Source organism: Vitis riparia, chromosome 9 (assembly GCF_004353265.1).
Source record: "Vitis riparia cultivar Riparia Gloire de Montpellier isolate 1030 chromosome 9, EGFV_Vit.rip_1.0, whole genome shotgun sequence".
Taxonomy (NCBI): domain Eukaryota; kingdom Viridiplantae; phylum Streptophyta; class Magnoliopsida; order Vitales; family Vitaceae; genus Vitis; species Vitis riparia.
Window position 1 is genome coordinate 4091008 of NC_048439.1, and position 23991 is coordinate 4114998.

The following is a 23991-nucleotide window of genomic DNA, read 5'->3' on the forward strand; positions in this document are numbered from 1 at the left end:
AATATTAGAAACTTAAGTACTGCAATAAACCAAAGAGAGAGTGTTCATAATCTGAAATCTTCTATCATCTCATTCAGAACAATCCATTACATTTTAGTTATTTTCTGGGATCAAACCCACAGAATTTAAACATTTGACTTTCCTCAAATGGACAGCTCAACAATGGGTTGCTGGCTTTACTTGACTTAAATAGTCTTAATGACTCATTATCTGCTTTTCTACAACTAACTAGCCGGAATAGAAAACAAAAAGGAAGAAGAAAAATTAAGAATCGGATGTTCCCTCCTCCAAGTTTGATATTGGACTGCAAAGATCAAGGCTGCATCATCACTGTTGAGCTGCAATTAGAAGAAACTAATGCCCTTCAGCAGCCAGCTTTCTCTTCAATTCTTTTTTGTTCACCTGGATTAGACATTAAAAAGAAACCTAATAAGACGATGTTTGCATTCCCCTTTCTAAAGAGCACAACAATATAGAAAAAAACGACATGCTGCTTGAAAAATAAAAAACTGACAGCAAGTCACCTTTCCCATAGCATTTCGAGGCAGCAAGTCCCATAGAAGCAATTGGGTTGGAAGCTGGGAAGAAATAAAGGTAAAAGAGCAATAATGATTAGTTGAAGTCTTTGACCCAGCAGTTAGGAACATAACAAGGATAAATTCATTCATCGGGAACCCATTCAAGCTGAATACCTAATGTACCTACTGATTAAAAGGGAAAAAACAGTAGTAAGAACCGATCTGATGCCCAAAACTGGACCAAACAAAAAAATTTGAAGAAAGGAAAATAAAAACCAAAATTTATATGGTGACTAAAAAGTTAGTTCATGCTAAATTCTCTTCAAAAAAAAATAAAATTGATCCAGATTGTTTTGGGAGCTTAAGCAGTGACAATTGACAAAAGCTCACAAGTTTGGTCCAAAAGTCACCTTCAGCATTATGTTTGGTTCCCTAAAAATTTGAGGAAAAGTGTAAAAAAAAGAAAATAGAAGAAAAAAATAATAAAGGAAACTAAAATATAGATTTAAAGTCAATAAATTATTTTTATATAACTTCAAATTTATTTCACTTATTTTTCTTCTTCATGTAAAGATTAAATAATTTAAAAAACACAAATTTTTAACTAATTTTAATTATAGTTGATTTTCTTTTATATTTTCCATAGCGAAACCAAATATGAGAAAATCATTTTCTTTAACATTTTTATTTTTTTCTTGGTATTTCCAGGAACCAAACATAGCTTAGGATATATGGATTCAATATCATCAAAACCTGATTCTAACTACTCAATCTATTTTAGTTATTTTATGAGGATCTTTAAAACATAAATTTAAGGGCAGGGTATGGTGAGGGCACAGTCCAAATACAAGTAATCTAAAACTGAGTTTTGAAATCCCTTCAAATGGATTCCGTTTTCAGAATTTCATTCCCTGTTGAACTTGAAAGTGTAGCGATTCTAGAAAGGGTAACTCAGTGTCACATCTTTTGAATTAACAATATGCACATCACTCTCAAAGCTAAAGAGAGCATGGCAAAGCTCAATTGCAATTTTCATTTTAGAGAAGGAAATGAAATAAACATGGCCATGCTGTAATACCTTGTATGGTGCAAGCTTCTCTTTAGCCCAGGTGCAAAGTTCTTCCAAGCTTATAGCAGGCTTTAGTTCTTCCTCTTGTTTTTTCTTTTCATCTGCTTCAGGCACAATTATGGCACATACAGCTTCCCCATAGTCTTTGTCCGGCAAGCCCAATACACAGCACTCTGAGACCGCTGGATGCTGTAGAAAAAGGAGAAGGTTTTGCGTGACTCTCATTTTATTTTTCAAAAAAGTTTTGATAATATGCATACAAAGAGGAGAAACTCATAGCTGTGATATTATTTCTAAGCAGAACAAAATATAGAGGAAGACAAATACTTGCCTCTAACAACGCTGCTTCAATTTCTAATGCAGATAACTTGTAACCACCAACCTTCATAATATCAGCACTTGTACCTGATAAATTAAATCAAAGGTCTAAGAAGCTTCACTTTTTTTATTTATATTTAATAAATATATATGATTATATTTAAATCCATGCTATGAATCTAGGAAACAGCAAGCTCATTAGCACAGCAATTAGTAAATTTACTACTTCCTTTTTCAACGTGTCCTATCTTTTATACATTTAACTACTTAAAACAATTTCAGATGTTTTCCCCGACTTTGTCTAATTTGGTTTAACAGAGCTCACAACATTCTGATTAGCCAGAAATTCTGGCCAATTATTTCCTGAAACATGATGAGAATTATATGAGCAGCAAGGATGTGCTGTAACCAGCACAAATGGATTTTGTAAGTATACTATTAATCATGATGAGATCTGTTTTAAAATTGTCAACCACATATAGAGGGCAAAATTTGGTGACGAGTTAATAACCCATTTAAAAATAATAGGACCATGTTGGTTCATGCATATAGGATCTAGGTCTACTTACGTCCCAAGATGATGTAGTATCCATCGTCATCCACTTTAACAGCATCACCAGTCTTGAAGAACCCGCCATCAATAAATGATTCCTTAGTTACCTAATTATATTCATCGCAAGTATAAACTATAATAAGAAACCCAGAAATGAAAATGCACAAAATTTTCACAAATCAATTTTTATCCACTTTGAATAAGTTAATTCAAAGAACAAATGAGGTACCAAGAAAACCAACTGAGTACAGTTTTTAGAATAAGTACACTAAAATTCATGGGAAAAATAGAATAAATTAATTTGGTTTTTACTTTTTTCAAATTTCGTCACTATCCATTTCCTTCATGAATAATGCATTTCCAATCTTCAAAGAATCAATGAGTTTCATAGACCATATGTACCTAACCAAAAATCCTAAGTGGCCCCATCCATTTATGTATCCTTCCTGCATCTAATTCAAAAGAAAAACCCAGATTATATACATACAATGACATATTGCTGCAAAAAAACAATGTTTTGAAAGCTGAGTTGAAAGGGATGGTAGAATCAGTAGCACAACCCAGTTGCATTGTACAGTTGATGCACACCTAAACTGTGTAAAGCAATCAACAGCTACAAATCCATTAAAACCATTCAAATCACTGTCAACTGGGCAGTTTAAATGTTTGCAAAGAACTGCATGTGTCACTCATATGATAAAAATTCAGTAGTCCTCTGTTTAATTTGGTGCAAGTGTAGGAAAGGAAAGAAAATAAATATTTCCTTATTGCCTTTCTGCTTGTGTCACTCATATGATCAAGATTGAAGTCAGAGATGGTGGATGAAGTCCACTCAATTAAAGGGATGGGGTAACATAGATGTTGCAGTCTTCTTAGCCGCATCTTCTGTTCTGAGTTTGTTGAATAGCCAATACACAAAACAAACACAAATACATACAAAAAGGAGAGAGAGACCATGGTTAAACTTTATAAAATTTAACCAGACATTAACATGTACTGGCATCACCAGTTGAAATGCACAGGAAACATGTGACAAATTATCCTAAAGTTAGCCTAGTTCACCAGAGTCAAGTCACTCGAACAGTTTAGGGTGAGATGTCATAGTATAGCTGATTATGAGATGGTACATGGTGACAGGCAAAATGAACAAATCATCCACCCCATGCCCCTTATTGCCTAGTATTTCACAGCTCCTTGCATTCCTCTTCTTTTGAAAGCACTCCCCACTCCAAACTAATTTAGGTTATGGAAGTGATCTGAAGTTTTCCGGTCAAGGAGAATTATTCTGGACATACATTTGTTTCTCAATTTCTGGGTTCCCTCTATTCCTTCTTTTACTGGAGATTTTCCTTTGCAAAACATTTGATCACTCATAGCCTCTGTATTTTTAGGGTGTAACAGTTTCTGGGCATTTTACCTACTAAAGTAAATATATCTTCATTCAAGAAAAAAAAAGGGCAATGTTTGTTTAAAACATGGCTATTTTCCCATATGTTCTAAGGGGAAAAAGTTTCAAGATTCAGAACAGCTACTGATTAAACTAGAAAGAAATTCATTGAGTATAAAATTATAAACAAACCAGAAAGTACCTCAGGAAGTTTCCAATATTCTTTAAATAATGAAGGGCTTTTGATGCAAAGCTCACCAACCCCCGTTGTCTCGGGTTCACTCTCATCTGCAAGAATCTTTACCTATAATCAACAAGAAAATGTTACTCAGAAACATTCAGTGGACTTATTCATTTAACAGCAATCTTTATCACATGTTAATTCATTTCTAAAATAGCAAAGAGTCCATCTCATCTGTAGAAAAGATTGACATCTATGCTTTCCATCTCACTAATTTAACAAAAAGGAAAAAAGAAAAAGAAACACAGGATGTTACATTTACTAATTTAACAAAACAGAAAAAGAAAAAGGAAAAGAAACACCAGGAGACATTATATTCTTTGTCAATTTATAAAAAAACTTTTCAACCAATTGTTTCTTTTTGATGCTTTTTGTTAATATTCCCTTCGGAATGTTGGATGAACATCTTTCAGTGTTAGGTTTTACAATTGAAGAATCTGCTAACCTGCACACCAGGGAATGGTTTTCCAACCGTGCCTCCTTTCCGCACACCTTTTAAGGGATTAGAAATTGCCATGACAAACTACAAACATCAAACCATTAGTATAACCAGAAGAAGAATATCTCTAAAGAAATCAGACTAACTGTTTCTCCATGAATAAATATCCGGCAAAAATGAATTCAACTAGATGAATCGCTTACCTCAGTCATTCCATATCGCTCCAAAAGACGATGTCCTGTGATAGTTTCCCATTGTTGCATGACAGGATAGGGAAGCGCAGAGGAGCCACACATCTAAAAAGTAAGAAAACAATTTTTAATCACAATCTGAGCAGTCATCAACTGGTTTTGCTACAGGGAACAGAGGAAGAATTATAGATAAAATTTTGCAAAGCAACCACATTTTAAAATATTGGACACAGAATAGTAAGTGAAATATTCCCAATTAAGACCATATCAGCAGACGACATACTCACAAAACTTTGAATCAGACTCATAAAGGGAAAGGGAATTTCAGGCTGGTTACCATGAGCCGTAACTTGCTTGCGGCAGAGGCAGAAGCAGCTTGCAATTCTGGATCCATTGCTTCATAACCTTGTATTAATCGAGTATACATAGTTGGAACCTATGAATTAAAATAAAACTCAGTGTAACAATTTCATCATGAAAAACACAAAAAACTCTTGGAAACCATGAGGACCATGACTAAATAAATTTAGACTATATTAGAGAAATTGATTGTTTGGTTGATTAAAAGTAGAAGTTATATCACATTAACCCCATAAGAACATTCCAGCTACTTAATAAGCTGTTCTCAACTCTACGAGTAATAAAATTCCAGGAAAAAAATCACAAAGTGCCAAGCATGGACCCATTTAGATGAGGGGCTATAAAAAGTACTTAGCAATCTTATGAAAAAAAATCCAACCATTTAAGAGACCAAGCAATGAGTTGAAATAAAATCAAATGAGCAAATATTGAGCATGCAGAAGCTGTTCTCATAAATTAGGCATCATGCCCAAGATATCAATATTTGCATCATGCAGAATATAATTTTATAATGCTTAACATAAAGCCTTGACTTACTCCTGTAAACACGGTTATAGCATCATCAACCTTAGTTCCATCTTTAGGATGTGATTCACGCCATCTCTGCCAGATTCCTCTCACACTGAACTTGGGCATAAACTCAACCTTCAATAAAAATAAATATATAACAACCAAATAATTAAACTGAACTTAGATTAGTGAACAAGCCTTGTAGAGTAAATGAGCAATCTAGATGAAAAAATGAAAAACATTTTTCAGCTAAAAAAATAAAACTTAAAGGTCTATAACAAAAATAAAACATAAAAAAAAAAAAACTCAACTAATATATACAATAAAAAAATAGTAATACAAAATACTTAAAAAAAAAATAACAAGAAGAAAAAGGGAGTACCGTGGAACCAGCATAGAGAGGTGCAAGCAAAGCATTGAATAGCCCATGAACATGTATAGTCAAAGTTAAGGATCCATGTAGAAATTTCATGTCAAAGTTCTTAATAGCATAAGGCAAGACAATGCCATGAATTCATGAAAATATTCCACAAGTGGTAAGGTCAAACTGTACTTAACATGAGAAATTGATATCTTTAAAATCCGAAATATGGTTTTATGGATATGATGCAGAGGTAGACAATGCAGAAATTGATCAGCAGATGTATATCCCCAAGCTTCTGTCAAGATCTGGACCTGAAATTAAGCCAAGACTAAGGTCAATTCCATATCAAAATGTTAAAAACAAAACTAAAGTGAAGTCAAAAGGGAATCAAATTACATAGTTTTGAAGTGGTAACTTCAATTTATAACATCACCTTGCAAACTTATACTGAGAAGAGGCCATTGAGACTATAAGTTTAATAAAAAATCTATGTTCAAATTTTGTACTCAAAAGGACAATTAATAAAAGAAAATGACTCCTGTTAATTCTTCTCTTCTTTGTGGTCAAATTAAACAAAACTTCTAATTTGATTATAGACAACCATGTTCATGATAAGGTAGAATGTTCTTATGTTAGAATGAAATTACTTTTTAAAATCAGTGCTAAAATTCATGACATACATGGTGTTCAGATACATACCTGTGAATTAATGCTTTTGTGTGTGTGAACAACTCCTTTAGGTTTCCCTGTTGTACCACTAGTGTATATAATCAGAGCAGGATCCTCATCTGTACCATTGGGAAATAAAAAATTATTAAAAGAAAAAAAGAAGTTGATTAACTTAAAGGGTGTTATCATAAGGTTTGTAAAAAACCTTCTAATTTATTCCACTTTCCAATTTCCCCCTGCAAACTTTTATCTGCAACTATTTCTCCAGTTTGTGGATGATCATGTGCACTTGTCGGTGAGGGAATACTGGGAACAGGAGGAATAAGAGAAAATTGAGCCGAACTCTTAGCAGCAACATTTTCCATAAGTTCACGATAATCTTCAGTACTCAATATCATGGACACATCCTATTGATAAAATAGCCACAAGAGGTATGTATTAATTACCCACAACCAAAGTAAAGAAGGCAATTACAGGGGAAAAAATTGTAGACTGGCTTGAAACAAAGAAGCTTTCACTCATGTTCCTTTTCCCCTGTTCAGATACTACAAAATATACAGAAAAAGGCATGCTAATAAAACACTATTCAATCAACCAAATAAGCTCATCATCTGCCAACCTTGGTTATACATTTATGCAAGAAATACATAGAAAAAATCTAGATGGCATAAGATTGTTTGAAAGATGACCAAAACCTTTACAGATGCAAATTTGAATAAAATGATAAAATTGAGGAATTCAAGTTTGAAGCTCAAGTACAGAGTATTTTAATTGTTACTTCATAAAACAAACTTTATCTGATCTATTGCATGGTCACTTATGAATCTCAACAACAATATGAGACAAAGTGCTAAACATCAACTGGATCCTTTCATAAACACTCAAATATACAAGAAAATAAAAGAGAGTAAATTCAGGGCGAACCGAATCATTCATCACATGTAAGAGCTCAGCTTCTGGATAGCTAAGTGCAAGTGGAACTGCAACACCTCCACTAAACCAAGTTCCTAGTATTCCAGCAACAAACTCAACTGAAGGTTTAGCCACAATTCCTATTCGAGCACCACCAAGATGTCCATTTCCTGAATGTTTGTGTTTGCTCACGCCATAAGTCTGAATAAGTAAGAAATAAGTTAACATGAACCAGAATAGGTTCCAGTTAACCAAAGTTACATGTTAAAATGCATTCAAATACAATGAAAAAATTGCCAATATAATATGTATGCCATGATCATAAAGGATAATTCTTTTATTTTGAAGGCTAGCCTTAAAAAGAACCAGATTAGGTAGAGAGTGCACTCAAAAAATTGTGGCATATTAAGCTGCACCTATTAGAATGTGCTACACTGCTCCAATAGGTGCCAAGATTCTGTATAATGTGAAACCTAAGGAAATGGAGACATTGTTTCATCCAAAGAAATTAATGAGAAGTTGCTTTGAACTCACAGGTTTTATGTCACCATTACATAACAGACTAGATATCTTCCTTGCAGATGAAATGAGTTGATTGTAACTGTAACTCTTCTGGTTGGCTCTTATGGCAACACTTTCCACTGTTGCTGACCCCTGCCTGGCAACTGCTTTGATCACCTCCATGAATGTACTATAACGTGCTGCTGTAGAATGGTATGAAGAGGCGTGAATTATACAAATTTTAAAATATCTATATTTGGTATTTACTATCATTTTCTCATAACACTATGATTTCTCAAACTCATTAGAAATTAGCTTTTCAAACCAAACTACCAAACCAAAAAAAAGTGGCTTCATTTTGTTTAACAAAGTATTGGAAGTACAAACCCAAGATCTGGAATGGCCATAAAAGAAATGGAAGCTGTTGCCATAACTGGTGGTATAGGAACAGTTCTCAAATTTCATGAAATCAAATCATTTTTTCTGTCCTTCATGTGATGAGAGGTGCCCTATTTGGTAATGGTCCATTGCAAATGATTGATCAGAACCCCAAAACAAGAAGGGAAACCATTTAACACCCATTTGGTAGGAGTTCCTGTGTCTTGCTTCACACTTGTTAAAAATCTCATCTTTCATAATCATGGATTCTTGTTTACACCCTTTTGCTTACGCATTATTCTCTTCTTCAAAATGTAATATTGTCTCACCAATAAGACAAACTACATAATTGCCTATATTTTATAGCGAATTTGCAGGACATTGTCGTTTTATTTTTCAAACAAGCAATCTGAAAAGAATAGTAGAATACCATTTCCCTCATTTGGAGAAAATATCATCTTCATTGTTCAGAAACCCAAATGCAGATAAGTTTCAAAAACCAAAAACATGTTCGAAAAAAAGCAAGTGAGGCCAGAGAATTCACCACTGTTGTCCGCAATTCCATATCAAAACAGCAGACAAAGACATGAATAAATCGGTACAAATAACAAATTGAAGACAAAACAATTAAAATCATCAACACAAGCAATCAATAGGCACTCCCATTCCAATAAATATCCTGCGTTCAGAAATTCCAAAAAAAAAAAAGGCCATTGATAAAAAGGTAATTCCCGCTCACAATGCAAATGAACAAAACTAACCCTAAATTCAACATTACAAAAACACAATTTCAATACAAAACGCACCATTTCCCTTCCTTTTCCCAAGCTTTCCCAGCACCCAAACAGAAAAAGAAAAAAGAAAAGGTAACATACCCAGAAGACCAGCGTCCACAGAGAGAAAACGGAGCGCAGAGAAACGCAAAGGGAGTGAAGGAGAATGAAGGCAAGGGTGACGTAGGTAGATAGGGATGAAGTGGTTGAAAACCTTATTAAATGGTGGCATCCTGGGGTAGGTGGTATTGCGAAAATCTGTAAAAATTAATGGGGTCTGCGGCTTAGACTCAGTGCATGTGGTTGAGCTTCTCTTCTCTTCCTCTTGACTTCCCTCTTGAATTCAGTCATTGATGAGTCATGATAGTTAGGTTCGGGAGGTGGATTTCCTTGCTCCTTCCTCTTGCTCCTTTGTCTTTACTGAGCACAATGCAAAGCCAAATTTGTACTGTCCTACAAAGGCAAACCAGATTAGAGGTTGACAACAAATGACTTGGAGCCTATCGTTGTCATCATGCAAATTCCAATATCTTTATAAATTTATATATGAAAAATGAAAAGTATTTTTCCTTTCAATAGCACCTTCAAGATTATAATTTGCAATATTTTGTACATGCAATTTGACAATCTTCTCTCTGATAAAAGAGGTTATGAGTTGAAAATAAGTAAATTATTCCTTGTATATAAATATCATTTTCATATATCCGATTTCATTTGTCTTATTTCATATATTTTAGATCGGATTATTACCTTTTATATATAAATATTATTTTTTGTATTTTTATTTTATTTATTTATATCCATGTTTTTATTTTATTATTTTTAATTAATATAATAATATCACAACTAAGGTCATGTAATTTGATTTAAAGGAAGAAGTTCCTCGACAATGAAATTCTGTTAATTGCATCGACTTACTGTTAAATTGTGAAATTTTATTAGAGTCCGAAAAACGAACAATATCTACACAAAAAGAACGGTCATTAAAGATATGCATTTAAACCTCGACCTGCATTGATAAAGGTAGGTTGTTGTGTACAAAAGGTAGTTGGGCGTTAATTTTTGAACCACTTTAGAAGGAGAGCAACCCAAAAACCCCACTTGTACGTGGTCGGTATGCTACTACTATTTTCGGGGTTTTCATCTTCATGGGCATCCAGAGAGAGAGAAAGAGGGAGAGAGAGAGAGAGAGAGAGAGGCCAAAAATCATAAAAGTGAGATGTAAGGAATCAACACACCATTATCCCTAATCCAAAGTCATAAAGATGAGATACAAGGAATCAATACACATTATTTGTAACATTTGGAGATATAAGCCTTGTTTATTTACAAGACCCTTTTCCTCTTGAAGAAACAGACACTCAAAACTTCAGAATTTGAAATAGAAAATAGAAACCCAGTACACTTTAGGAAACTTGAACCATCATTTTTTACTTGAACATGGCTTGATTTGGAGGAACCTTTAATTCTTGGTCTTGATTCTGTCCTCCCTGTCGTTGAGCAAGGATTCCTTTCCATCCTGCAAGTAAAACATTCACAAATGTCTTTTAACTTATTCATGTACAGAAACTTCAGTACAGAGTCATCTCTAATAAGGCCTAAAGGATTTTTATTAGACTATGTTGGAACGCTTTGTTCAGAGGGTTACAGGCAAATGTGTTAAAAAAAAGAAGCATTATGGCATCAGGTAGAATTGAACAACCCTTTTTGCCCCTAAGGAGAAGCCTATGTACCCTGCAGTCGTATGTGATATCTGTTTCTTCCAGGGATTACTTCAAATACAAATTATCAAGGAAGGTTATTGAGCATTGTAGTGAATGTAGGGAGGAATAGGATGAAAGGAACTTACCAAGAGCAGGATCAAGTCCTCTGATTTTTAGCTCTCTGAATTCCTGACAGAGGGAGCAACATGGGCAAAAGATGTGAGAGACGGTATCTTGATGCGGAGCTTCTACCAGGTCGTATTTCCTTCTCAGCTTTGCTCTATACTTGGAGCCCATAATCCAGTGAGAGCACAAAGCAGGCATCATCAACAGGTAAATAAAGCTCCCCAAAGGACAAGCTGCAATCACACAATTATTGACAGTTGTTAGCAAGGTTCTAGTATTTGATGATATCCATGGGAGCTTAGACCATACAATGTCAAATAACAGAGAACAAAAAAAATTGTAGTTGCAGACACCATTATGGATATGCTACAACCTTCCCTGCCTTCTGCAGACAACCATGGTAAGATGATTATAACAACTACTACAATGGGGGAAGAGCATGAAGTGGAAGCAGGTATGGTGAGGAGGGCTTACTCATTTCTCCTTCATCCATTACCTCTGCTATCTGCCCGAACGTAACACAGGGGAAAAATGTTGTCATAACAGCTGCAAAGACATGACAATTTAAAGAAATATCATTAGCAAATCAGTTTGGTTCTGCCACATTTTTTGTGTTATACTACTATACAAGATGTGGTTGGTTTTCCAGTAATTTAACTTTGGATTAGTGGGGCACTGATGGCCTCAATAGCACACAAGTTACAGAGGTTATCCATCACTCTTCACTGTCTTCTTTAGTTCTTTTCTTACAGATAGAGAGCTTCATTCAATCCCCAACTTTCAGCTAGTTAGGCCTTGAACCAATCAAATTGTGCATCAAGTATCATTATTTATCAAGCTTTGTGGCAGTCATGACAAACTCTATCAGTACTCTCTCATTGCCTTGCTTTAAATGAAGTTAAAGGAGAGAGGGATGCATTACGTCAATGAAGATCTAGAGGAAAAATCCAGATTTACATGAAAAAGTTTCAGGACAGGATTCATGAAACCATACCATATGATTGGCATAAGGCATAACTAAGTTGGAACTAGGTTATGGGGTTTTGACTGGGAAACTATGAAATATATCTACTTTTGGCAATTAAATGACAAAATCATGATCACAAAATTTTTGAGACGTGTTCATCTACAATAGAATGTTTCCATGGATTTCTCCACCTCAGTTCCTCACCAGTTCTAAAGAACACAAGTTTTGCAGTAGTGAGAGGATAAGACTTTGGAGAAAACCCTTTCTTGATAGTTAAAAAGCAGAAATCAAGCCTCACAAATCATGCAGTAGTTACCATTTGTTTTATGTTCATGGCAGTCGAATAAGCCTGTGGTCCAGGGACGTCCGTTCACAAAATTCTCAACCATCCCACTAGTGGCATGGTCTTGATAAAAACCACCTTGAATGCTTGGAAGCTGTGGCTGCTGAATTACTGGGGACATGCCAACAGGTTGAGCCATTGGCTGCCCTCCACTAAGTTCACTGGCTTCAATCCTACCCATTTCAGCTATCTAAGCAGTAATTCAACTTGATCTTTGAGTCCAGACTACAGATTTATTTTCAGGAAAACATAGTTCTTATCAACTATGTGATGGGTCAAAGGTTGTAAACATCATCATCTGTATACAAGGTACTACAAAAAGCTAGACAGTTTTGTCCTGATTAACAGCTTTCTACAATATACCAAGCTATGGAGACAAGGTCAAGAAGAATAAAATAAAAAATAATAAAATAATAATACCATTTGTCTGGTTTTCATGGCAGTCGTATAATCCAGTGCTCCAGGGGTTTTCCTATTGCTTGAGTTTCTGCTGTAGAATCTAGAGGAGCTGAACCAACAGGTATGCCAAGAGTTTCTACATCATCAGCAGTTTTGTTCACACCCATTTGATGATCAGTAGTTGTGCTTCACCTTTGCAGCTTTGCAGACAGATGAATCAAGTGGATTTATAATACTATGCTCCTACCTCCATAGCATATCTCCTTCATGTTGAAGAATCTAAGGCATGAAACTTTCATAGAAATGCCCTACTAATACAATTTCAAATATTAAACCAATGAAACTAACATAAGCTTTCCTAAAACCAATACCATGTTTTCAATGTGTCCATATTTAGCCAACTGCTTTGGTGGAATGATGAGACATGACTAGGATATGATGGGAGGAAGAATCGTGAGCAAAAATATGACTTGAAAATAGCCCACAGAATCGTAGACATGAAGACCCTAATGTTGGTTTGCCAAAGATATTGGTCTTAGAGTATCTGTATTCAGCATTGTGGTTGTGCCATGACATGCAAAGCCACAGTTATTTGCTTAGATGAGATCAGATGAGGATACGATCAAGATGGGCCCCTGGCATAATGAAAGTAGGCTTGCCACGCATACCAGGCAAAGAAGACAGTTTCCTTCTTTTGAAATTATCTGGTAAATATTATTTTTTTTAGGCTACAAGAATGGATAAAAAGAAAACTCGAATGGCAAAATGTCATAAGGAAGGCAGTTCAACTTATGAAAGTTGAATGAGACATTGGCTTATTATAAGGCAGTAACCTCCAAACATGTTATGAAACATATTTTTCAAATAAAAAAGGCATCCCTATCTATGATATACAAAGTCATAAAGTTGACCAATGGGCTAGTGCAAAATTGCTTTACGATTCAACTTCTTTTATCATCAAACATTAACTGCATGCCACTGAAATGAAGCCCTTCAGCAAGTTGATTCTCCTCTCGTCGCTCGGGTTTTCCCACTAGAAATCCAAACCCAGAAGGCAGGAAAGAGCAGCTGGAAGGAAATTCATTATCGGCCCCGCCATTTCCTCCACCAGGAGAAAGGAGTAGCTCCTTCTGGAGGAGGAGGTGTAACGAGATCTAGTATGGTTTCTCTCTCTTTTGGGGTCAATGGAACACCTCTGACAAGGTTCAAAGCCATGATGTGAACATCAGTCTTTTGCCTGTGCCTATTGTAAGCCCATATTCCTACAGCGACACCACCAAATATGATCTGTTCTCAAAAACAAATATTTCAAAATTAGGAAAAAAAAATTAATGAATATATATATGTATGTATGTATGTATGTATGTATAAACTGACCGGTGATAGCCACAATGCTGCAGTTTGCATATCAAACTTTGGAGTATAAAGCACCGACTCCCCAAAATCCTCCTGAAGCTTTTTATAGATCTCTTTGTCATTTTTACCAGACCGAACTTCATCACGAATTAACTGCAACATGGTGTGATCATTATCAGTAAAGCAAGCTTGAAAATCTCACCTGCTCAATTGTTGATGGAAAGAACAAAGAAACCAAATGTAGCAATGTAGCTAGAGAATGACAGAATCAGATAAATCTTGTCCATGGACATATAATAGTAAGTAAAGACAAAAAAAATACTACTCAATGAAGTTTCTAGCCCATAATAAATTAATTCTTACCACTTAGTGTAGATGTGAATTTTAAAACTACTCCTTTTAAGCAACCAAAGTAGCCTGACAGAAAAGCCTTATAGGCTGCAGTCTGCACAATCATATTTCTTTCAGCTTTGTTTATGGCCATATCTGGTGCAAACCCAGCTTCAGACAGGAAATGATCCAGAAAGCTAACAAGCCCCCTAGCTCCAAATTGGAAAGTCACAAACTTAATTTCTGTAACAAACTCACCAAAAATCAAAAACTCTTTCTTCCCAGTTGCAAGCTTTGTTTCGGTCACAAGTCACCTAATTATTTTTGGAAGCTTTCTCTTTCCAACACAATCCATATCCTCGTATGTCAATTAACCATTATATGCTGAGCAGGGTTAAGCAAGAGGCATTTCCTTCAGCACATTCTACCAACTGGTGTATCTAGTTTACTGAAAGGGGACAAAAACTATTGCTCAAGTTAAATTTTTAGCTACTACCTCCAGCAATTAAAATGGTCTCAGAATAAGCTCATGGATCCTTGAAAAAAACAAAGATCTTGCAAAGAGGGAGGCAGTTTTTCTGGTTCTCCAGAGTGCAACCCTCTCAGAATGGTTCTAGCAGATGGAAGAGCAGTGGATTTGGCTAGGCTTGATATTTTTGGTGCTGTGATGTCAGAGGATGGGAGAGATAAGGGGACAGGGGACTCATAGGGTGATATTTGTGAAGGGATGGTCCTGCAGGATGATTGGACCAACAGTTCTTCAGCTGCTTTCAGCAAGTTTTTGGGAATGCCTACTGTGGGTTTCAACGAGGAGACCTTGGCACTTCTGATTAAAATGAGATGCAGAAGGGAGGTGAAACACCGAGAGTTTAGAAAAGGGAAGAGATTGGTGACCTTTTCAAAGTTTGATAGAGAGCTCAAAAGGTCAGAGACCTCCATAAATTATGGAAGAGGAGCATTGAGGAGAGTAGGTAGAGACAAGATTGAGTGGGAGCTTGTTTTGGTTTGCCAATGGTCCCAAAAATATTGTCTTGGAATGTTATAGGGGTTAATGACAAGGAAAAAAAAAAATCACTCAAGTCCATAATAAGGATGCAGGAAGTTTGAATTGAAAAATGGGGAAAAGCTCTTGCTTTTTCCGCATCGATTCCAAATCCTTTGAGTTGAGGATTGATTGGACAAAGGGTAGGGGTGAGGTGCAAATAGTGGAGAAAGGCAAAGGCTTCCAAGGGTGGATCAAAGCAAGTAGAGGGGTGGTGGTGTGGATTCTGAAGTCGCTGGAAGCTTGCTGCAAATGGAGAGGGAAGAAGCTGTTCAAGGGGGATGTGAATGATCGAGGTAGGAGGTTCAGAATAGAAATGCGTCAAAATGAAGCTGGACGTTACCTTGTGTTTTCTGTCCTTTTAGAAGATGATAGGAGATATTTCATTATTATCCCAAAGGGTTTTGACCTTTTGGGTTGGGACTTCTTGAGACGTAAGCTGAAGGAGTTAGCTAAAATTGGTGACGGCTCTAAGTTTGGAACAGAGGTCTCTTGTACCTATGGTGGAGGACATGAACCTTCTCTTGTTAGACCCGGCTTAAGCTATGTAGATGCAACCAAGAACAAGGCAAAAGGAAGAAGTGAGGAAGTTTGGGTTAAAGTTGGGGATGAGGCTTACACTTCGAAGTTGAAAGATCTCAGCCGTTGTCTGGTGGGAAGATGGGATATTGAGGACAAGGCAGCTCCTGACTTAAGGGTGGTGGAGATTTGGGCAAACACCCATTGGAGCTTCTGCGGTCAAGTGAGCGTAGCTGCCTTAAGAGATTCTTTGTTTCTATTTGAATTTTCTAAAGCGGGTGATGCTCAAAAAGTGTTGGAGGAGGGAAGCCGCTTCTCAATGGTGTCCGTTTATCACTAGACTGGTGGGCTCCAACTGTGGGGTGCTCTAGGATGGAGTTCCAGAGGGATGTATCCTAGGTGAGAATCCCAAGGTTGCCTTTACAATTCTGGAGTATGGAGTTCTTTAAAATGGTGGGGGATGCTTGTGAGGGTTTTGTAGATGCGGATGAGGAGACCAAAGAGCCCCGTTACAGGAAAGGGGCCAGAATTCTTGTTAAAAACAATGGAAAGGAGGTGCCTGGAAGATTAGAGGTAATAGCTGGGTTTGCCTCGTTCTCTATCCTGTTGTGGTGGGAGGACTCGGTGTGGTTCTCGACCCTTCAGGTGGCGAATATTCTAAAGAATCAAAGAGGAATTGAACCAGTGAGCAAGGCCTCCTTCAAGCAGGAATAAGGGGGGTGCGATTCACGTACTGTGGTGCGCGTGGAAAGGGTGCGCTATGGAGAAGGAAATCCTGCTGCAGGCGTAGGTGATGGAGTCACTGGTTGGGGGCTCCAGATTCCCGAGGAAAAGGCTAGGCTAATAGACTGTGAAGGTCTTGTTTCTCTACAAGAGGATGTCGGGTTGGTGAAAGAGACTCCTGACGCGACAAAAAGTGAGTTGGCTGAAGTGGTAAGGAGGGTTGGAAAGCAGCTTTTTGGCGGTGGTAGGGGTCCTGAGGATGGATAGGGTGGGCAAAGATCCAAGTGGGCCGAGCCGGTGTCTAGGGATCCGATGGGAGGGCCTACTGGCATTCGGAAGCCCAGTCTCCACCGGGTCAAGTTTTCTTTTAAAAAAGTGGGTTTGGGCTTATCTAAAAAGGAGGGGCGATGGGTTGTGTCTTTTAGGCCCAATAGATGAAAAGGGCTTAAAAAGGGGTTAGCCCATGCTTCTCTCCTAGGGCTCCCTTCCTCTGAGTCTAGGGAGTTTAAGACGGAGCTTCCGAAGTAGTTTTTGTTGGGAAGAGCTCAGAGCAGGAGGCGCCCCTGCTGGATCAAGGTCGTAGCGCTTCGTCTTTGAAGAGTTATATGCCAGGTATGTTCCCCATCTCGTCTACCTTTGGGGAGGTGTCCAAGGAATCTTCTAGCCTTTCTTCTTCTTCTTTTTCGGGGATGGGGGATCCTGTGGAGTACTCGCAGTCAAAGCAGCCTGAGGGAACGTATGAAGACCCTTTGGAGGCTGAGATGCCGCATTGTATGGTTCTCAAGGATGGACGTTCCTTCACCCTGCCAGGTATTGATGCGGTCAGCTGCCAAAAGGAAGGGGATGAGGCGGTAACCCTTAGGCCTCGAGGTAATGAGGTTCAGACGTCACCTCTTCATTTAACTGTAGCAGGAGAGGGGGGAAAGGACAAATCCCCTTGGGTAAATAAGAAATTCCTTGGATTCTGTAAGTCAGTGGGGGTCTTGATTGAAGGTTTCAAAGAAGATATTTTGAGAATCCTTAAGGAGATTGAGAATAGGAGATGTTTTATCAGGAAGCCTAATGAGAGCAAAAGAGGAACGTTGTCGGGGTCAAGGAAGGATAGAGAGTTAAAGAAGCTCGTCAGTACTATTAACTATGATGGGTTAGCTGGAAGAGAGGCAGAGGAAGGGGAGCTGGGAAGGCAAATTACTGTGGTCCCTTATGAAGCTTAGATTATTGTCCTGAAATGTTAAGGCATGCATAACCCAGATAAAAGAATGGTCATTAAGTCGATGGTGAGAAAACACAAGCCAGATTTGGTTTGTTTTCAGGAGACAAAAATGAAGGAAATGTCTGATAGGATAGTTAGAAGTTTGGGGATTGGTAGGAATTTGGGTTGGGTGTCTTTAGATGCAAGGGGTTCGGCAGGTGGGGTGCTAGTGATGTGGGATAAAAGAGTTTTGGAAGGGTTGGAGGTTGAAGTGGGTTCTTTTTCTATTTCATGCCGCTTTAGAAATTGCGAGGAGGGTTTTGCTTGGGTTTTCTCTAGGTTATATGGCCCGAGCAAAGGCAGGAAGAGGAGGGAGTTGTGGGAGGAGCTAGCTGCTGTTAAGGGGATTTGGAGTGATCCTTGGTGTATAGCAGGGGATTTCAACGTAGTGCGGTTCCCAGTTAAAACGAGTAATGGCAGGCAGATGTCAACCACGATGAGGGAGTTTCAAGCTCTATTGATGAGTTTGAATTAGTTGATCCACCACTGGGAGGTGGAGCTTTCACTTGGAGTGGAGGGGAAGGAGGTTCCCTAAAGGCTCGGTTAGACCGCTTTCTGTTTTCAAGAGACTGGGAGGAACGTGTGTCAGGGGCAATGCAATTTCTTCTTCCAAGACCTATTTCTGACCATTGCCCGATTTTGTTAGACTGTGGTGGGATGAGAACAGGTAAAAGCCCGTTTAGGTTTGAAAACATGTGGCTAAGGGTGGAAGATTTTTTGGATAAGTTTAAAGAATGGTGGCAATCTTACAATTTTAGGGGAAAACCTAGTTTTGTGCTAGCGAAGAAGCTTCAGACTTTGAAATACGACTTGAAGATGTGGAATAAAGAGACCCTTGGCAATGTGTCAGTCAGGAAGGATGCAGCCTTGGAGAAGTTAAACTATTGGGATAGTTTAGAAAGGCATGGGTCTCTTTCTGAGGAAGATAGGAGTAGTCAACGGATAGCCAGAGATGAATTTAGTCATTGTGCCATCCTTGAAGAAATTTCTTGGAGGCAGAAGTCAAGGGCTCTTTGGTTGAATGAGGGAGATAGCAATACCAAGTTCTTTCATCGTATGGCTAATGCAAGGAGAAGGGGAAATTTTATCAGTAGCCTGACAATTAGGGGTGTTCGGCTGAACAAGGAGGAGGAGCTTAAAGAAGGGATTGGGTCCTACTTTAAATTCTTGTTTGAGGAACCTCTTGTGAGAAGACTAGATGTGGAGTCAGGTCTGTTTAAAATTCTTGACTCCTTGGATAATGAGATTTTGGAGGGGCAATTTTCGGAGGAGGAGGTTTCCAAAGCTCTCTCAGATTTGGGGGAAGATAAGGTGCCAAGGCCGGATGGTTTTACATTGGCGTTCCAGAAGTTTTGTTGGCCTATCGTAGGGGGGAAGTGATGCAGGTGTTTGAGGAGCTCCATTCGCAAAATGCTGTTTTTCGTAGCCACAATGCAACTTTCTTAGTGCTTATCCCGAAGAAAGAGGGGGCTAGTGACGTGCAGGATTTTAGACCCATCAGTCTAGTGGGGAGTCTTTATAAAATTATTGCCAAAGTCCTAACAAATAGGCTGAAAAAAGTGATGGGAAAACTAGTTTCAAACAATCAGAATGCGTTTGTGGAAAGGAGGCAGATTTTGGATGCAGTTTTGGTAGCTAATGAGGCGATAGACTCAAGGAAGCGAAGCACAGGTGCAGGATTAGTGTGCAAATTGGGTTAACTGGAGGTTCCTTCTTTCAGTCTTGGAGAAAATGGGTTTTGGACCCAAGTGGCGAAACTGGATTTTTTTTTGCATATCAACTGTGAGAATGGCAATTTTAGTGAATGGCACTCCCTAAGGCAGGGAGACCCACTCTCACCTTATCTGTCTGTGCTGATTATGAAAGCTTTTAGCAGTTTAATATCAAGAGTTGAGGAGAAAGGTTTCATTAGAGGCTTCAAGGTAATGGGAAGACATGGAGTAGGGGCTTCGGTTTCCCATCTGTTGTTTGGTGAAGACACTCTTCTTTTTTGCGAGGATAATAGGGACTAGTTGGTTTTTTGGAAGTGGGTTGTTATCTATTTTGAAGTGGTATCAGGCCTAAAAATAAACTTGCAGAAAAGTTAAATTATTCCAGTTGGGGAAGTGGAGGATGTGGACGAAGCTGCTGTGGTTTTTGGGTGTAAAGTAGGGAATCTCCCTACTACTTATCTAGGCTTACCTCTTGGAGCCCCTCATAATTCGTGTAAAGATTGGGATGGTGTAGAGGAAAGATTCAAGAGAAAATTGGCTACGTGGAAAAAACAATATCTTTCTAAGGGAGGTCGTCTTACTCTCATCAAGAGCACTCTCTCAAATCTCCTCATCTATTTTATGTCACTTTTTGTAATCCCAAGGAAAGTGAAACTTAGATTGAAGAAAATTCAAACGGAGTTCTTGAGGGGAGATTTGGAGGAGAGAAGGAAGATCCACTTGGTAAGATGGGCGGTTATTTGCAAAGATAAGAGGCGTAGAGGGTTGGGGTTAAGGCATTTGAAGGACTTCAATCATGCTTTGCTTGGAAAATGGCTTTGGAGATTTCCTTTAGAAAGGGAGAGTTTTTGGAGGAAAGTCATCGTTGGTAAATTTGGAGAGGAGGAAGGGGGTTGGACCACTAAAAAGGTGAGGGAGTCTCATGGGATGGGCCTTTGGAAAGACATTAGAAAGGGATGGGAGGAGTTCTTTCTTAGAACTAGTATTTGTATTGGAGATGGTAGACGCACTAGATTTTGGTGGGACTTTTGGGTAGGAGATTCTAAGCTGAAGGATCTCTTCCCTTTGTTGTTCAAAATTGCAACCCATAATTCTGCTGTAGCGGCTGATCTTTGGGGGAGACAAGGAGGTGGTGGCGGGGATTGGGAGGTGCACTTTAGAAGATTCTTTCAAGATCGGGAATTGGAGGAGGTGAATCGTTTGCTGAATTACATTTCTGCAATAAAGGTTCAAGAAGGGGAGGATTCTTTAGTTTGGAAGATTGAGAGGAAATGAAAGTTTAGTGTTAAATCTTATTATAGGTCTTTAAAGGTGGAGAACAGCCCCTTACTTCCAGCAAAGGAGGTTTGGGGTTCGTATGCCCCTTTAAGAACTCGTTTTTTTGCTTGGGAAGCAATTTGGGGTAAAATTTCTACTATTGATATGTTAATGAGGAGGGGATGGTCTATGGTTAATAGATGCAATCTTGTAAAGAGAATGACGAATCGGCGGACCACATTCTAATTCATTGTGGTAAGACAAGGGAGCTTTGGACTTTGTTGCTTTCTTCTTTTGGGGTGGTGTGGGTATTCCCGGAATTAGTGAGAAATTTGCTTCTTGAATGGAAAATTAAGAGTCTAGGGGAAAAAAGGAGTGTAGTTTGGAGAATGAAACCTATTTGTTTGTTTTGGTGTATTTGGGGGGAGCGAAATTGAAGAATGTTCCAAGAGGAAGATATGTTAGATACGAGCTTGAGGAACCTCTTTCTACAGTCTCTTCTTGAGTGGTCTCAATAGATTATGGACTTGGACTATCTCTCTTTTCTGAATTTGTTGGGAGATTGGAGTGTTGGTTAACTTTGTCATTTTTAGGTTTTTTCCCTCCTTTGTTGCGTTGGGTTTGGCTTTCTTTGTATACTGCCTGTGTACATAGGGAGTGCCCCCTGTTTTGGTGTGTTTTAATTTTTTTTTCTCTTTGTCTATCAAAAAAAATAATAAGGATGCAGAAAGCGAACATGGTCTGTGTGCAAGAAACCAATTCAGTCCATGATGATGGAGATTGTTCAGAGTTTAGGTGTGGGCAGGTTCTTAGAATGGGGTTATGCAAATGCTAGGAGTACGGCTGGAGGGGTTCTAGTGTTCTGGTACAATAGAGTGGTAGAATTGTTAGGGCTGGAGGTGGATGAATTCTCTGTTTCTTGCAAATTTAAAAACATTGAAGATGATTTTGTCTGGGTTTTCCCAGGGGTTTAGGGTCCTTTTGCAGATAAGGAGAGGACGGGTCTATAGGAAGAGTTGGGTTTACATAGATGGAAGTACTTTGTCTTTAATTGATATTGTAGATTGGTTGGATTCTTGTTGAGGGAAGAAGTGGTTTTTGGTGTCCCCTTCCTTTTGTTTTGCTTACTTCACTCTTTGTATACTTCCTCTGTATCCTTGTGTGTTTTTTGCACTTTAATACATCATCTTACTTATCAAAAAAATAATAATAATAATTTCCTATACTAATTTTGCAGCACCTAAAAAGTATGCACAAGAAAATCCAAATTGTTGTTGGCTATGGTTTACTTTACTTGTAAATCAATTTATTGACCCCTGATAAAAGAATTAATACAAATCATTGGGATTGCTTAATAAATATCATATTAGCTTGATATTCCTGTTGATTCAGCATTTACTTGGCTCCAAAAAATGGTGAAAGCAGCAGATATCAAATTAAAACTTATGCATTGTAAACACAAATGTTAACATTATCACTGAATACACCAGGGCATAAAAGTTACTTGATTACAAGTTTGATATCAAAGAAGGCACTTAAATATAAGCTTTTTTATGTTTAAGAAGTTCATTTCATTTTCAATCTTTTTTTCTCCTTTGGTTCCAAAGAATTGCTACAGACAGCACACTTTTTCGGATTGAAAGGAATGGCTTTGGTAAGCAAGCCCATCAGCACAAATTGTCTTCTCTAAATGCAACCTAAACGTAATAAACCCAACTGCAACTCAAAACTTTGCAGCATATGCCCATATGAATGTTCTATGACAGTCAAACTTATGCAGTCTGTAACTTGATTTTCAAACTTTTTCCATGATAAATAAATGAACCCTTAATACCCATCAGAAGTTTCGGGCTCCTTTACCTCACGAAATCAAACTCACTTAGACCCCAACTCCGAAGTCAAAAAGTCTTTTAGACCCCAACTCCACAGCATTAGGCCCATAAAAAACCCATTAATCATTTGCACAAAAAAAGCAAAAGAAATACCTTTCTGAGGAGAATAGCAACATCGGCTTGCGAATCTTCAATGGACTGACTCCCGCACTCCGTGCACCGAACATTGTGACTGATGTTTCTGGCCCGCTCTTCCACCACCTGAGCTCTTTTCCGTGCATCCTCTTCACTCTCCATTGCGAAAACACTCCACCTAATACATCAAATAAAATTAAGAAACAAAAGACCCTTTGTACAATTACAGTAACACATCCATCTCAGTGAGGCATTTCATCAAACAATTGCGCACCAAACAACACAACAAAGTATCCACCAAAAATATAGAACAACTGCAATCGAAACCTTAAAAGTGGAATGAAAACAGTAAGGAAGACAAGGAGTTAGTTGTATTGTACCAGATTTGGCGTCAAGTGAGTTAGGTTTCGTGGGGTGATTCAACGTCCCTCTCTCTCTCTCCTCCCTCTGATCTTCAGCGGAGCAACAGAGGGGGTAAGTTTGTCTTGTTCAAGAAAGGAAAGGGCAAAAGGGTTTATCTGACAAAATAAACACTATAAATAGAATCCCGAACAAGAAACAGACAAGTGGATCCGTGGCGCAATGGTAGCGCGTCTGACTCCAGATCAGAAGGTTGCGTGTTCGATTCACGTCGGGTTCAATTCCCATTCCACAACATTTTTTGTTTTTACAATCATTTATAATAATTTTTATTAAAACTTATATTTTGTTGTAAAATAAGGACAAATAAAATGCAAATCAAAGTAGTAGAGATAAATATATCTTACTTTGATATATAATATGGAAGAAGGAATCAAGGAAGAGAATTGAGAAAGTGAAAGAAAGAGAGAGAGAGAGAGAGAGAGAATGAAAGGAAGAACTTTCTTTCTTTTCTCGGGGATGCTTTTACATGGAGGGGTAAGAAGCCTTTTATAGGCTTCATAATATGAACTCCATTTACTCATCTTTAAGATGAGTAATGGGAGTTCATAATGGCCATCAATGTGGTCATTCATTCTTTTCATTTACAACACTCCCCCTTGGATGACCACCATATTAAAAGAATATGCCTCATTAAAACCTTGCTAGTAAAAAAACCCTATAGGAAAAACCTAGCGAAGGAAAAAGAGTAC

General features: G+C 38.0%; 3 protein-coding genes and 1 non-coding gene across 5 annotated transcripts; 1 reads left to right on the forward strand and 3 right to left on the reverse strand.

The window, feature by feature from the left end:
* Nucleotides 1–47: 47 nt before the first annotated feature.
* LOC117922211 (malonate--CoA ligase) lies at nt 48–9580 on the reverse strand. 2 transcript variants are annotated; one of them, XM_034840259.1, is made up of 17 exons: nt 9286–9580; nt 8066–8232; nt 7544–7732; nt 6825–7026; nt 6650–6738; nt 6192–6261; nt 5969–6021; nt 5614–5721; nt 5054–5152; nt 4729–4821; nt 4532–4609; nt 4048–4149; nt 2475–2565; nt 1919–1992; nt 1597–1776; nt 525–578; nt 48–402 (listed from the first exon to the last, which is right to left on the reverse strand). In XM_034840259.1, the coding sequence occupies exons 1-17, from the start codon at nt 9413–9415 to the stop codon at nt 355–357; spliced, it is 1827 nt and encodes a 608-aa protein (XP_034696150.1). In that variant the 5' UTR covers nt 9416–9580; the 3' UTR covers nt 48–354. The 2 variants fall into 2 exon arrangements, with proteins under 2 accessions (XP_034696150.1, XP_034696149.1); XM_034840258.1 differs by having other exon boundaries at nt 8066–8235; nt 9286–9579.
* Nucleotides 9581–10389: 809 nt separating this feature from the next.
* LOC117922710 (protein PLANT CADMIUM RESISTANCE 8) lies at nt 10390–12713 on the reverse strand. The gene is made up of 4 exons (XM_034840904.1): nt 12296–12713; nt 11487–11558; nt 11033–11245; nt 10390–10702 (listed from the first exon to the last, which is right to left on the reverse strand). Exons 1-4 carry the CDS (start codon nt 12501–12503, stop codon nt 10614–10616), a joined length of 582 nt encoding a protein of 193 aa, XP_034696795.1. The 5' UTR covers nt 12504–12713; the 3' UTR covers nt 10390–10613.
* Nucleotides 12714–13469: 756 nt separating this feature from the next.
* On the reverse strand, nt 13470–23371 carry LOC117922711 (cytochrome c-type biogenesis CcmH-like mitochondrial protein). The gene is made up of 4 exons (XM_034840905.1): nt 23260–23371; nt 22898–23057; nt 14099–14230; nt 13470–14008 (listed from the first exon to the last, which is right to left on the reverse strand). Exons 2-4 carry the CDS (start codon nt 23039–23041, stop codon nt 13805–13807), a joined length of 480 nt encoding a protein of 159 aa, XP_034696796.1. The 5' UTR covers nt 23042–23057; nt 23260–23371; the 3' UTR covers nt 13470–13804.
* A 76-nt stretch (nt 23372–23447) lies between these two features.
* TRNAW-CCA lies at nt 23448–23519 on the forward strand. Its single transcript has one exon. It is a non-coding gene; the product is annotated as a tRNA-Trp (tRNA).
* The last annotated feature ends 472 nt before the right edge of the window (nt 23520–23991 follow it).